The sequence below is a fragment of the Adiantum capillus-veneris genome, chromosome 29, assembly GCF_014529385.1.
Source record: "Adiantum capillus-veneris isolate H3 chromosome 29, ASM1452938v2, whole genome shotgun sequence".
Classification (NCBI taxonomy): Eukaryota; Viridiplantae; Streptophyta; class Polypodiopsida; order Polypodiales; family Pteridaceae; genus Adiantum; species Adiantum capillus-veneris.
The window spans coordinates 77,145,036-77,160,993 of record NC_140959.1 but is presented as its reverse complement, the minus strand read 5'-3'; the positions used below and the strand labels follow the sequence as shown (position 1 = coordinate 77,160,993).

Genomic DNA, 15,958 nt, shown 5'->3' with positions numbered 1-15,958 from the left:
AACGAAGCGTCCCTCAAGGCAGCTCTGCCAAAAATGGCAAAGTTAGCTTGAGAAGGCAACATTTAGAGAGAGCAGCCAAAGCTAGCTCACATCGGGAAAACACTGCCCTCTTTTGCGTGCGAAAGCGCTCTTACACATGACTCATGACTCATGAGGGACGAGCTTTGCATCATCTCTGCGAGCGTCATTAATAGGCACATTCATTTGTCATTACAAGAGGGTTTCAGCTACAAATGCTGTGTTATTATAACGTCTTTTTGTGACATTTTTGTCCTTTCCATGTAAAAAGTTCGTGCTCTCTCAACTCGGACGTTCCACAGTTCCACTTCCTCTGTTCTTCTACTAGCTACATTTCAAATATTACAGAGACCGCGCTTCCTCTCTCTCTCTCTCTCTCTCTCTCTCTCTCTCTGCGCGCTTGACACAGATTCCAACTCTAATGTGTGTGCGCGTCTCTCTCTCTCTCTCTCTCTCTCGCACGCACATGCGCATACAGACATTTGACATCGGCGAAATGACACCACGGTTGGTTGCACATACACAGATACATCCACACACAGACTTCAAGGTTTCGTTTAACATTTTTACCATTCCGCTGTTTCCATGCTTGGCTCCTCATCAAAGGTCTTTGTCTGCTCTACGCTACGGTCACTAAAAATTTGAATTCCCCCGCTTCTCTCTCTCTCTCTCTCTCTCTCTCTCTCTCTCACACACACACTCTCACACACACACACACACACACACACACACACAGCCATAACTCTGTGTTCGAAATAGTAACGAAGTGGGCATCTTACAGAGGAGAAGCCACTCTCCCTAAGCTTCCTTTCTCTGCTTTTCATTTGAGCTTGCTTCCTCTCTGCAAGTCTCTTCTTTGAGCAGACAAAGGAGAGAGTGAAGAACTGCGGATTGGGTGCTTGTCTTCCTTTCGAGATGGGTAAACAGAGATAACACCTTGTGAAGAGATAGATCATGACTACCCGGGCCATAGAACGAGATGAGGACTTGACCCTTTTTCATGAGATGCAGAGGCGAGACCATGAGCGGCGCAACATGGCTATGCGCCCTGTTTTGGACAACTCTTCCATAGAAGTACATTCTGGTTAGTGGTCTCTTAACTAGAATCTAGATAATTGTTGCTCTCTCTCTCTCTCTCTCTCTCTCTCTCTCTCTGTGTGTGTGTGTCAAACGACCGCACTGTGTACACATGTAGGTATGTGTAGTTTTAATCTTGTGCATCTGCTAAGGACATTTGTAGCCAATTGTGGAATGTCCCATGAATGCCAATAGGTTGTTGATGTCATTTGTGAGAACTGTCATGATGCGAAAGTAAATGCTTAATCCGATTTCAGTTATCAATATACCACTGCTAATCATAACATAATCAAGCTTTAACGTGCTATGGACATCGTTAATCCATTTAAGGGGGCATTAGCTCATGAGGATGTGCCCATCAGTCTGACCACTATTGCCTCCCAAAAAATGTCAAGGGAGAAATTTGTAAATGCAAAACCTTGGTTACAGCTTGATCAAGTGATCAAATGTGGTAAACTGTCAAGACAACAGTTCGCACCCCATTGGGAGCTAGTAGTTCAAGGGCTGTATGTAGGATGTGCTTGTATATAGGACGGTTGAGTGGTGAATTGCTAGGACTCTCGTATATCAGTTTAGAGAGGAGGGTTCCAGGGAGCAGCTTTAAGGCCACGGCTATGGAGGTGCATAGCCAAGGGTCTCACTTCAACAGTCACTGACTGATGTCTTCTTTTAACCTCTCCACACTTCAAAAGAAAGGTGCTAAGGACAAGTTCACAAAGGGAACCAGAAGGCATAAAAAGATCTTCTTTCCTACCATAGTGATGTGTGTCTTGGGCGGCTATGGGAGCTCACTATTTTCACACTTTTCTACCATGTGTGATGCTTTCCTTTAATGTGCGTGTGTAAACATTTGATTGCTTGCAAGCATGGACTCTTAAGATGTCTTTCAAGCAGACTAATCGGAACATTGCAACAGAAAAGGGCTCTCTCACAATCTGACTACATTAACAAGCTTATAGCTTAACCTTGATTTCTTCAATGTCAACAGCTAGATTTGCAAGTTCATCTCTATATAAGTTGGCGACATCTGGAGTTGTAGCCAATGTATACAGGGTCCGAACCGCTGGCGAGGAGCTTCTTGCATCTGACATGGGCAAAAACGACTACGATTGGTGAGATGAATGTGGCTTTTATACATAGCAAGAGAGGAGATGTTCTGGTTATTGATGACAAAACCTCATCTGCATGCAGGCTTTTGACACCTCCAGGAACTCCGCTGGTTACGGGCTCAGAAAATGATCCCATGGCAGATATGGCGTTTGTCTCTGCTAAGAAGGGCCCGCCTAATCTTGTGCGATCTCTTGCTACGATAAAAACTACGCGGGTATGTCGGAGTGCAATATCCCCTCATCTAATCATTGCCGTTACCTTCCTATGTGGGCTGTTTTGGCAGCATTTTTCTCTATCAAGATGTGACTACTGTGCTCCGTCACTAACAAAGGTTTCTTATTGTGACTGTCCTATTGTTAGCTCTCACGCGAGTCATCCGCAACGTTGGATCCGACAAGCAGAGCTGCTCGGAGTAATCCTGTTCATGTTCCAAATAGAAGATCATCCCTTGCACCCACAAGTGCAACTTCAAGCTCTAGGCCAACATCGCGCCCTTCCACGCCAACAAGTAGGCCCGTCATATCCTCTTCAACTGCAAGTAGCAGTAACAGGTCCATGGCTGCATCGTCTACAACAAGGTCCAGTGCTTCATCCCGATCAATGACCCCTCTTAGAAGACCATCAACACCTGTATTGTCCCATACAACTAGCCAGCCAAAGGCCAGCATTGGAGGAAGGTCTTCTTCTGCTAGCAAAGTGAGCTCATTGCCGTCAAGAAGCGCCCCTGCTTCGCGCGGAAGCTCACCCACAACGAGAACCCGTGCATTGCAGCCTTCTGCTATGCCTGGATTCTCGCTGGAGGCACCCCCAAATCTAAGAACCTCTGTTCCGACTCGATCGGTTTCTAACTCTAGAGGTGCCTCTGTCAGCTCGAGCTCTCGGCAAATGACAGCTACAACACCCACTATTGGTTCTTCAAGACAATCAGTATCATCATCGTTGTCGTCGATGATGCCATCGACAAATTTCTCTAAGCCAGGCACATTGTCATCACCTAGTAGGCCTGCTAGGCCTGGGGCATCGTTATTGTCGACAGGTTCTTCAAGGCCTGCATCATCCTCATCATCATCTGTGATTCCTAGGGTATCGACTTCGTCGCCCTCCTCAACAACCTCCTCATCTAGGACGGCTGATCCACCAATTGATAGGGCAAGGAGGCAGTCTTGCTCTCCTAGCGTCACTCAAGGGAGAACACCAACAGCCGAAAGGTCTGCTTCGAGAAATGGCAGAGGGGACTGCAGCCCTTGTGATCCAGCTGGAAGTGGTAGTAAAATGGTGGATCGAATGATGCAGTCAAGGAGAGCAGCAGCTTTGTCTTTGTCCCCAGAAAAAATGTCTGTATCGCATGTAAGGAGGGTCGTGAAGCCAACTACTCCGATAGGAAAAGACAATGCTGGCTATGGCAAAGCCATGTCCAGGAAACCGATAGACATGGCGCTCCGGCATATGGTACTACTATCCTGATTCATTTTCTTGCACATTGCATACATCATCATCCTCATGTGTTCCAATTTCCAATGATGCAGGACATGTGCCAAAGTGCTTCAAATGCCCTGCGGCCACTAGTGTCAAACATGCCCTCGTCGTCTTTCTACACTATAAGGTCCCTGAGTGGGCGTGGCGGCATTCGGCCAGGGCATTCCCCCTTGACGACGACAAGCAGCACAGCAAGCTCTGAACACAGTATGAGCATAGTGAGGGATCTGGAGGGAAGTGAGCTGGAGGATGTGGGTAGCGAGGTTGGGAGCAGGGCATCGCCAAGGAGTGTACAGGACTGCATGTTTTCCATTGCGAAGGAGGCGAGGGTGACGAAGTGGGTGGATTGCGGAGACTTTAACAGGGAAAGCAGCATCGAGATGATGCAGAGGTTCCGCAAGGGGATGGAGAAGGTAGGTGGGTTAGACTCTCCTGTTTCGGTGTGTTGCCCTCATCATCTTCATGGAGGAGGAGCCCCATGTGAGCTTTGTAACATCAAAAGCAGATTGCAGAGCTTGAAAGCAAGCCCCATGTCTGCTGCAGAGAGCCTGAACTTGAGCTATGGCGTTGCTTCCCCCGCTAGCAGCGTTCTTTGAAACTCGTTTTCCTTTCACTTTGCTATTTCTCCTCATCTTTGTCTTGAAGATGGCCCCCTGTTTTTGAGCTAGCCTACTTATTTTGTGACCAACTTCTCATGGTCACTTGGCACTTCTTGTAAAGAAATATTGATACAAGACTCCAAATTGATGGATACTAAAAAAAACATTTTAAAGTGACGAACATTGATGCTTTTGAGTTAAGCCCTTAAATTACTCCAGGATATTGCCATAACTATCGTTGTCTTGCACGAAATTTTTGCAACCATGCTATGGACTAAAGTGGTTTTACAGGATAGATGTGCATCACCCAAAGTAGGGTAGAGTGCTCAAAGTTACTCATTGTATGCTACTATGGCCAACAATCGCAAATAATTGTGTGTAATTTAAAAGCATATTAGAAGTCCTCTCAGAGCATTCTCGTCTTAGAGGATAAGATTGGATAGCTTTCTAGTTAGTGATGAATTTGATGGGTTTTTCAATGAGACAAAACGTAAGTGTGTAAGCCGCTTCACTAATTGTGGTCTAACTATGATAAGGGGAGGTGGAAGGGTAATGTAAAAAGGTCATAACCGTAGTCATCTTGTTCTAGTGATACCAACAAGGATTTATAAGTTGCTTGGGTAACGATAGTTTGGTTGTGTTTCTTCTATTGTGTCATAAAATCTAATATCTAATATCTAACCAACCCAAATGATTCTCATATTAAATTGATCACTTAATGTGGGGGAATAAACGGGAACAAGTGTTAAGATATAGACATGTGCTTATAGATCTATCTCAACACGGGGCCAATGGTAAAGGGGCCGAAATGAGAGATGGTCTATCAAAGAGTAAGGCTAACAAATGGAGCATAAGACCTTAGGGTTAGCTTCATTGAAGACCTCCAATAAGGTGTGTAAAAGTCCTTTGACCTTAGGTAAGCTAGGGTTGAGCTTGAGATACGGGAACCCGATCCAGCTCGAGGTGCTTGTCTTGCTTGTCATGCTTAATGACTAAGGTGCTTGAGGTGCTTGTTGATTGAGATGCTTGAGGTACTTAATGATTGAGATGCTTGAGGTGCTTGATAATTGAGATGCTTGAGGTGCTTGACATGCTTGAGATGCTAAAGTTGCACTTGAGGTGAGAACCCAACCCAAGCTTAAAGTGCTTAAGAGCCAAGCTTGTGGTGGGAACTGGGCCTAGGCATGAGGGGCTTGAGGTGTCAAAAAGTCAAATATTCAATCCCTACAAGAAGGGGGCGAGCCCTACATGAGGGGGCATGAGAGAGAACACCCAAACACTCACACAAGGCATGCATGGTACAAAGAAAGCAAAAGGGACACTTGTCAAGTTCCTCCTCATGTTGCTTTCATGGTGTGCATGAAGCCTATTGGTTGGCCACCTAAGGGGTCCAATAATAATTTAGAAGATTTAATTAATTGATTTAGTATTTATCTAGCCCTCTCTCTCAAAGGGGAAAGGGGGACACTTGTCTCAAGGCTACCCTTGCTGCTTGTAATGCCTCTTGCTTATGATTGGCCTGGAGGGGTCCAATGAGCTTCAAGCATGAGCTACAAGAAGGGGGTCGACCCAAGCAAGCTAGGGGATTGCTTAGAGGGTATACTCACCCACACACACTCTCATTGTGTGCTATGCAAAGTGCAAGAGCTCCCTCTCCTTCTCCAAGCAAGTAGAGGTTGAGAGCCTACACCAACACTCTTGGATATGGAGTGCAAATCCAACCAAGAGCCATGCTTCAATGCTTAAGCTTGCCATCTCTTTCTTCTTCATTACTATGTTATTATATATGCTAGCAACAAGAGTTATGATAAGTGAGGAACTAATTCTTTCTCCTACGAAATGTTTTTTCTTTCTCTTCCCTACCCTCATTCCCTGCTAGCTCTCTCCACCTTCGAAGGTGTTTGAGGTCTTGGGACTGAGGCTTGGGATAGTTAAAGCTTTCTTCAACTTTATGTTAATTTTGTGATGCATGAAGCTTTCCATCTTCATTTCATCACCTAGGTCACAAGGAACACAACGATTGTATTGTAATAAGTCTCGAAATCATAATACAAATGCCTATTGGAGGGGGGACCAGCTCCACATAAATCCGGTCCTCAACTGTTGTCATGTTCTCTAAATTCTCTCTTTTGCAAAAGTATTGTTCATGCCAAGTTAACTAATTGCTATGATTATGTTGCTATCTTCAATTATGTTCACTTGCTATGCTCACAAAGTCATTTCTCAAAAGTACTCTCATTAATTTCTGCTACTTTCAAATTAAATAGGCCAATTCCATTACATTGGTATCAGAGCATTTGGTTTCTCTTTTCTCGCTTAAGAAGAGAGGTTCTTAAGTAGCCTATAAATGGTTGATGTTGTTAATTATATTAGGGTAAGTGGAACTGGGATCTATTATCGGTTTTGTTGAGCCCACTATGTGGGGGATGGTGCACACCTCGGGAGCTTTAGACTTAATAATCGAATCTTTTTGACTTGCCTACGGCTTTACCATTATTGAGCCATAAGAAGTCCGAAAGGAGCTAGCCCTCAGCAACTCTGCTATGTTAGACCTACTCCTCTACTCTCTATAAGTGACCACTTCGAGCCGTGGGTGTAGATACTTAAGAGCCGACTTTCAAAGGCTAAGAGGAGTGGCAACTAAGGTTTTGAATTGACAAAGCATACACTAAGTACATACATAAATTTTGTTAACATGGCTGACAATAATCAAGAGAGTAGAATGAACATTGATAGCTTTGATTTTGCACATGAAGGTGCTAATGATGATGCTCCCATGTTTGTGAATTATCTCGTCTCTAGGTTGCAGCAAGCTATGGGCAACCCTGCTTTGCAAGCCAAAGTTACTCAACAACTTCGTGCTTATGGAATTTCCCTTCCTCTCCAAGAGGAGAGAGAGCTTAGGAGGCCTCTTGAAGAGACCCCCAAAAGAAGACTCTCTCCCATTCGAGAGGAGGAATCCAAAGAGCAAGAAAGCAATGAAAGTTTACGTTCCTCTGAAGATGTGGCTCCACGAAGACAGCGGTCTAGACGATCGCCCACTCCTCCCAAGAGGAAAAGATCAACACATAGTCCTTCTCCTCATCACTCTGAAAGGCAAGAGAGGAAACAAAGGAAGAAAAGGGCTAGGAAGAGGTCACCCTCTTCTCCTTCTTCTTCATTTCCTTCTCTTTCGATGAAAGTTATGGCTATTCTCCTAGAGAATACAAGAGGGGAGGACATCGCAAATCATTTCCTGCATGGCGAAGGTCACAAAAGCTAAAGAAGTTCAAGGAGCGAGGAAAGAGTATCTCTTTTCTCACCTATGATGGCACCTTTGGTGCTACCGAGGGCTTCATAGAGTTCTCCAAGCTAAGCCATGTAGCTATGCACTTCCAAAAATCAGCTCGTCAATGGTGGGCTAGCCTTCGTGGCAATGGTGAAGCCCCAAAGACATGGAAAACTCTACGAGTTTCCATCATGAAGTAATTCCTTGCAAGCGATGCAAAAGACAAAGAGCTTACCGAATGGCGTAGCTTGAAGCTTCTCTCTCATGAGCTATCCACAAGTACATAGACAAGTTTTGGGATTTACATCTCAAGGCTACTGTCTTTCAAAAGATAGACTTTGCCGAGCAAAGACAACAATTTTGTGCGGAATTACTTGAAGAGATGACCGAATACATCAACTCTCAACGGCCTGGTAGTATTAGCGAAGTAATCCATCACACCATGGTTGCTTCACGCATCAATTTCCATCAAGGGGCTAGACGTAATGTTGAGCCCATGGAAAACAAAGACAAAAATGATGCAAAGGGGAAAACCAATGTTCAAAATACTTCCCAAGTCACTTCCAACAACAACAACAATCGGTCCAAGGAGAAGGGAGTTTACAAAGGTAAAAACAAACTCTCTCCTAAAGAGCTTGAAGCTTTTCGCAAGGACCATAAGTGTTTCAAGTGTGGGGAGCAAGGACGTGGCTATCATTGTTGCTCCAAGAAGAATACTCGCAATGAGACTCTTAGGGCTTCCACCATCGAAGCTCCAAAAGAGGATGCTCATTGCAAAGGATCATCACTTTCCTATGCTTGGGGAAAGGTAAGAGAGCATGATGCCTTCATCTTGTTTGACCCTTGCTCTACTCTCAACTTCATATCAATGGAGTTGGCCACCAAGTTGGGCATTCAAGCTTTTGAGATGGGAGATATGGTAATGGCTAATGCAGCTTTCAAGGGACAGCAAGCCTCCGTTACTCCCTTGATCGGGAAGTTGAGGCTTCGTGTCCAAAGCTATGTCGACAAAGAAGACTTCTTCATCTCTCCTCTCCAACATGAGGATGCTATCCTAGGGGCGCCATGGTTTGATTGCATGGCTGCCAATATGAAGTTCCCTGAAAGTAGACTCTACTTCACCTCTACAGGGTAAAGAACATGTATATAGATTCTAGTGAGCGTAGTCGTACTATTCCACTTGTAAATCCTCTTGCTTTTGATAAGTCAATGAAGAGCTCAATTTCTGCGTACATGATTTTTGTCAAAGAGTCTCTAAAAGATACCAATGTTTCATCAAATGTAAATGGTAGGAATCAAGAAGAGTTATACTTGTCTAATTTTCTAAAAGGATTCCAAGATGTGTTCATCGATGATATCCCTATGGACTTACCTCCAACACGAGGGGATGATGTCCATCGCATTGAGCTCCTTCTAGGAAGCTCACTGCCTGACAAACCTCCTTATTGAGTCTCACAAGCTCAACAAGAGGAGATCATGAGGCAAGTACAAGAATTGGTAGACAAAGGGATGGTGAGGCCTAGTTCCTCTCCCTTTTGTTCTCCAGTCCTTTCAGTGCAAAAGAAAGATGGTACATACCGTATGTGTGTGGACTATCGAGTACTAAATTATATCACTATCAAAAACAGATTTCTCGTGCCTGGGGTAGAAGATCTGTTTGATAAGCTACAAGGCTCTACCTACTTCAGTAGGATTGACCTTAAGAGTGGCTATCATCAAATAAGGATAGTGGATGAAGATATATTAAAGACCGTGTTTCGCACAACGTTTGGTCTTTATGAATATCTAGTCATGCCTTTTGGCTTGACTAATGCACCAGCTACATTCAATCGTCTAATGGAGAAAATTTTTAGACCATACCGCAAATTCACTGGAGTGTTCTTTGATGATATCATCATCTACTCCAAGTCTTTGGAGGAACATAAGCAACATCTCCAAGTGATTTTTCAAGCATTGAGGGAGAACAAGCTTTTTCTCAACCAAAAGAAAAGTGAATTCTTCCTTCAAGCGATTCAATACCTAGGTCATATTATCTCTCACGATGGTATCCGTATGGATCCATCAAAGTTAGAGGTAATAAAATCATGGCCTAACCCAAGAAATCTACATGAGCTAAGAAGCTTTATTGGTATGTGCGCATACTATAGACGCTTCATAGCAAAATTCTCTCAAGTAGTAGGACCCCTATACGACTTAACTAAGAAGAACGTTAAGTATGTATGGACTGCTAAGGAGCAAAATGCTTTTGATAAGCTCAAAGAGAAGCTTACTTCACAACCAGTCCTCGTGCTTCCGGATCTCTCAAAGCCATTTGAGGTCCAATGTGATGCTTGTGGTGATTGACTTGGAGTAGTTTTGCTTCAAGAAGGGCATACCATAGCATATGAAAGCCGAAGGCTCAATATTGATGAACGAGTCTTGGGAATTTATGAGAAAGAGCTTTTAACTGTTCTACATGCCTTAGACACATGGAAGCACTACCTATTGGGGACTCCATTTATCCTACGAACCGACCACCAAAGTCTCAAGTATTTCATGACGCAAACCAAGCTTTCCGACAAACAAATGAGGTGGGCAAATTTTCTTTCACAATTTAATTTCCATATTGCTCACATATCTGGTAAGCACAATCAAGTGGCCGATGCACTTTCACGACGACCAAAAGTTAATGCGGTGTCTATAGCTACTTACAATGATCTATCCTCTTTGATAGATGAGTATGCTACTGACCCTGACTTTAGAGAAATAATGTCAGTCCTTGCTTTGGGGAAGAAAGAGGAACCCACCTTTCAGGATGGTTATCTTCTCCATGGCAATAGGCTATGTGCTACCCATTCCCTTTGTGAGAAACTTATGTATGAATCCCATGCTCCTCCATATGCGGGGCATAGAGGTATTCAACCTACTCTCCGAGGAGTAGAGACGTACTTCTATTGGCCTACCATGAAAGTGGACATACAAGAGTATGTTTCAAAATGTGTAGTATGCCAAAAGACCAAGTATGATAGAGGGAAGCAACCTGGATTATACCATCCATTGCCTGTCCCAAATTCACCATGGGAGAGTATATCCATGGATTTCATCTTTGGATTACCCAAGTCTATCCATGAGAATACAGGAATATAGACAATAGTCCTTGACAGGTTTAGCAAGCAAGCACATTTTATTCCTGTCAAAAAGACTATTAAGGCACATCAAATGGCAACTCTCTTCATATCTCAAATTTTCAAGCACCATGGATTACCCACATCCATCGTGTCAGATAGAGATCCTAGAATGACCAGTAAGGTGTCTTTGAAAATCTAGAAACAAGATTGAATTTCTCTTCGGCCAAAGTGAGATAGCCAATCTTATGATACTCGATCTACTCAAGACTTATGTTACCGAAGTAGATCAACGCTCAAAATGGGAAAAGTACCTACCTCTTGTAGAGTATGCCTACAATAATACTGTACATACTTCTACGGGAAAAGCACCTTTTGAGATCATTGAGGGAAGACCTAAAAGTCCCTTGCTACTCAAAGTACATGGGAAGATCTTCGCCGCCGTTGATGAGTATAGCTGTGACCTACAAGAATCTTTTCAAAAGATTAAGGAGGCTATATCCATCTCTCAACAAAGGCAAAAAGATGCTGCTGATAAGCACATAAGAGCCTTAATGTTCAAAGAAAATGATTGGGTCTTACTCAAGTTTCCTAAGGCTCGATTAAGGCAAACGGCGGGCAAAAATCCTACGGGCCATCAAAAGTATTATGCTAAACTAGCAAAAAGATACTATGGTCCTTTCCAAATCTTGAAGCCCATCAATGAGACGGCTTATCACCTCAAGTTGCCCAACCATTGGCTCATACACAATGCCTTTCATGTAAGCCTACTTAAGCCCTACAAAGGAGAGCCACCAACTGAACCAATTATTGAAGACCCTCCCGAAGTTGAAGACCAAGAAGAGGTGCTACAACCCGAAGCTATCCTTTGGCATGAAGACAAGGTACTACAACATGGTAAGATTATCCGACGGTATCTTATTAAGTTAAAAAATTATCCTTTTGAAGATGCTAGATGGATGCAAGGAATACAGCTTAAGGATGGTATGAACCTTGTCAATGCTTACAATGCTACATTAGAGTAAGCAAATGTATAAATTTCTTTTAAATGACTCATGTTTTTGTCTTATAAGACTAGTTCTCTTTTTAATTGTGCATAAATTTAACTAGTATACATGCTTAGAATCATGTTTGTGATGACGATGTCTCTCAAACACCAAGTAGAATTTGTCACTCTACTTTGGGAGAATGAAATGGAGTAAAGAGCAGACATGCTTGCCGCAGCTGTGTCTCCCAAGCACCAAATGGAATAGTCATCCATCTTGGAAAGATGTCATAGGGTAAAAAGGGATCCTCTACCCTCTAAGTAAAATTGACTAATGACTAAGGCTTTATCTCTTCTACCTCATAGTCGAGGACGACTATGATTTCAAGGGAGAGGTAATGTCATAAAATCTAATATCTAATATCTAACCAACCCAAATGATTTTCTCATATTAAATTGATCACTTAATGTGGGAGAATAAACGGGAACAAGTGTTAAGATATAGACATGTGCTTATATATCTATCTCAACACGGGGCCAATGGTAAAGGGGCCGAAATGAGAGATGGTCTATCAAAGAGAAAGGCTAACGAATGGAGCATAAGACCTTAGGGTTAGCTTGATTGAAGACCTCCAATAATGTGTGTAAAAGTCCTTTGACCTTAGGTAAGCTAGGGCTGAGCTTGAGGCGCGGGAACCTGACCCAACTCGAGGTGCTTGTCCTGCTTAATGACTAAGGTGCTTGAGGGCTTGATGATTGAGGTGCTTGAGATGCTTGAGGTGCTTAATGATTGAGATGCTTGAGGTGCTTGACATGCTTGAGATGCTAGGGTTGCAGTTGAGGTGAGAACCCAACCCAAGCTTAAAGTGCTTAAGAGCCAAGCTTGTGGTGGGAACTGGGCCTAGGCATGAGGGGCTTGAGGTGTCAAAAAGTCAAATATTCAATCCCTACAAGGAGGGGGCGAGCCCTACATGAGGGGGGATGAGAGAGAACACCCACACACTCACACAAGGCATGCATGGTACAAAGAAAGCAAAAGGGACACTTGTCAAGTTCCTCCTCTTGTTGCCCTCATGGTGTGCATGAAGCCTATTGGTTGGCCACCCAAGGGGTCCAATAATAATTTAGGAGATTTAATTAATTGATTTAGCATTTATCTAGCCCTCTCTCTCAAAGGGGAAAGGGGGACACTTGTCTCAAGGCTACCCTTGCAGCTTGTAATTCCTCCTGCTTATGATTGGCTAGGCCTAGAGGGGTCCAATGAGCTTCAAGCATGAGCTACAAGGGGGGTCGACCCAAGCAATCTAGGGGGTTGCTTAGGGGGTATACTCACCCACAAACACTCACAAACACTCTCATTGTGTGCTATGCAAAGTGCAAGAGCTCCCTCTCCTTCTCCAAGCAAGTAGAGGTTGAGAGCCTACACCAACACTCTTGGATATGGAGTGCAAATCCAACCAAGAGCCATGCTTCAATGCTTAAGCTTGCCATCTCCTTCTTCTTCATTACTATGCTATTATGTATGCTAGCAACAAGAGTTACGATAAGTGAGGAACTAATTCTTTCTCCTACGAAATGTTTTTTCTTTCTCTTCCCTACCCTCATTCCTTGCTAGCTCTCTCCACCATCGAAGGTATTTGAGGTCTTGGTTCTGAGGATTGGGATAGTTAAAGCTTTCTTCAAGTTTATGTTAATTTTGTGATGCATGAAGCTTTCCATCTTCATTTCATCACCTAGGTCACAAGGAACACAAAGATTGTATTGTAACAAGTCTCTCTTAATGGCAGAAATCATAATACAAATGCCTATTGGAGGGGGGACCGGCTCCACATAAATCCGGTCCTCAACTGTTGTCATGTTCTCTAAATTCTCTCTCTTGCAAAAGTATTGTTTATGCCAAGTTAACTAATTGATATGATTCTGTTGCTATCTTCAATTATGTTCACCCGCTATGCTCACAAAGTCATTTCTCAAAAGTACTCTCATTAATTTCCACTACTCTCAAATTAAACAGGCCAATTCCATTACATATTGACACAAGGGTGATCATTTCTCAAGATTGGCCTTGGCTATGAGATGAATGAACTAAGTTTTAGTGAGCCTTGTTAGCTTCATTTATTAAATTTGCCTCATGCCATTCTCACCCAAGCATTTTGGAAACATCTTTATATCAATGCCCCTTGCTTTGGTTCAGCTTGGCATCAGCATTGAAAGAGTCCATTCAAAGGGGTAAATAAAGTCAATCTCTATGTGTTGGGTAAGTGTTATGGTCTATTTTTATTAGTTGAAGGGAGTGGCCACTTGATGCAGTCATCAATTACTTTTTGATATAATTGACCTTCATGCATGGTCACAATTGCATGAGTTATTTGTCTTGTATGCAACTGTGCATGGCCTTTTGTAACTGTGCCAATTTTGGCATAGCTGCATCAATCATTGTGATAAATATGCTTTGCGTGAGCACAACATTGATCGGTGAGACATTTGAGCAATGATTTAGGATGTCATTGCTCTTAACAACCTATTTAACATGATTATGGATGAACCACAACTTTGCATAGAATGTTTGAGCTTGAGATAGAGAGGTAATGTATAAAGCCTTTGGAAGTCATGACCTACATAGCTCCTCCAAGTAGCTTTCTTGAGTACAACCTACATAGATAGAGAAAGAGCTAAGGTAGTCACCTTCGAGAAAAATCCTATATATAAGGCTATGGTCATGTGAGGCTTAGTTTTTCGTAAGCTGAGCCAACAAAGTATGATGCGAGGCAGCTTTTTGCAGCAATCCACTTGCTTTGTAGTCTAATTATGCCTTTTTTTTTAGCATAGTTGGAAAACTATGCCCGTCGCTTGCCGGTCAGCCCCTGTTTCTCTCTCCTCGTTGTTCCTCACCCTCTCTCTCATTACTTGCACTTCCCCTTCACCTTCTGCCCTGTCGTACTTGCGATCGTCAAGCCTATCAAGGCTTACAAATAACTAAGCCTTGCGTCACCATGCCCTAAGCATGCCAACTTGCGGGGCTTGTCCTCTAGATCATCATATCCTAAAATCTCTTCCACTTTTGGAAATGTTTTATCCTTGAAAACAATTGCTAGAAATCCCTTCTTAAGAACGCTCATCTTTTCTTGATATCTCCATTGAAAACAACAAAACAAAGACGTATAATCAAGAAGTTAATCTATGGCAATTTGATAAATTCTGCATAACTCAAAAGCCATAAAACAATGAGAACAAGAATGTAAATAAAACTAAATCTGACGAATAAATTTCTTATAAAAGTCCAAAGGTTACAAGTGACAAGGTATTATGCATAATCCATGGCAAAAAAAATACATTTGTGTACATTGGCAAAACAAATAGCAATTTGTCTTATAATATTAAATGAAAACTATCACTAGTAAAGAGGCTTGTAAGGAAGAGGCAAATGTCGCCATTAAAATTGATACTTCTAATGTAAATTTTGCTAATTTTGGGAAGGATATATATTGAACATTTATCACTATGTTCCTTCTATTCATGATGCATATATGGGTGAATGGAGATTCATTCACAAAGCACATTATGACTAATCATGCTATGCTAATTTCTATGGAGGCTATCCTTAATGCAACTGTTTCACACGTTGATGAATTGTACGTACTTGGATTTATGAAGAATCTTTTGTTTGTCTTTGTGCTCACCATACTTGTTCTCGGAGTTAAATTGTGGATGAGATTATGATCTTAGTTGACTGATATGATGGTGGCATCTGACACTTTATTTCAAAGGTTGTATAAGCTCAATGCATATGGAAAACTGTGAAAAGATTTGACATGCACACAGTCTTGACATGCATGTTTTGGGCATCCCGTGGCCATCTAAATTTTGCTACTTTGTTGTGCTTGCAAGACCCAAAAGGGATGATTTTCTGCCCCCTCTTGAGGCACTGCTTAGACATGTATGATGCAAAGAGTGTATTTTGGGCAAAGTGTAGCCTTGTGAGTTTCTAAAGGATGTTTATGTGCAAGCTACTCACGAATGGTAGCTTGTCCATAGCGACATTTGTGGCCCTTGTCTTTTGAGAGCAATTTGTACTTCATAAAATCCGTCGATGTGTACTCAAGGCATGTATGAGTATATCCACTTAAGGCAAAGTCCAAAATTTACATCCTTCAAGCAATTTATTTTAATGGCTCAAAATGTATTTGCATGTACTATGCGCACTCTCGGATCATATCGAGGGTGGAGTATATGCCTAAACAATTTAAAGCATTTCTTGCTTTTTGTGGAATGAAACACCAATGTAAGCCAAACAACTAAGAGATAATCAACAAGTGCTACT

The 15,958-nt window shown here is 42.6% G+C and overlaps 1 protein-coding gene across 1 annotated transcript; it reads left to right on the top strand.

Moving 5' to 3' along the window:
- Positions 1 to 400: 400 nt before the first annotated feature.
- Positions 401 to 4,518, top strand: LOC147419440 (uncharacterized). The gene is made up of 5 exons (XM_086506189.1): positions 401 to 1,102; positions 2,084 to 2,207; positions 2,287 to 2,419; positions 2,566 to 3,654; positions 3,732 to 4,518. Exons 1-5 carry the CDS (start codon positions 973 to 975, stop codon positions 4,275 to 4,277), a joined length of 2,022 nt encoding a protein of 673 aa, XP_086362315.1. The 5' UTR covers positions 401 to 972; the 3' UTR covers positions 4,278 to 4,518.
- The last annotated feature ends 11,440 nt before the right edge of the window (positions 4,519 to 15,958 follow it).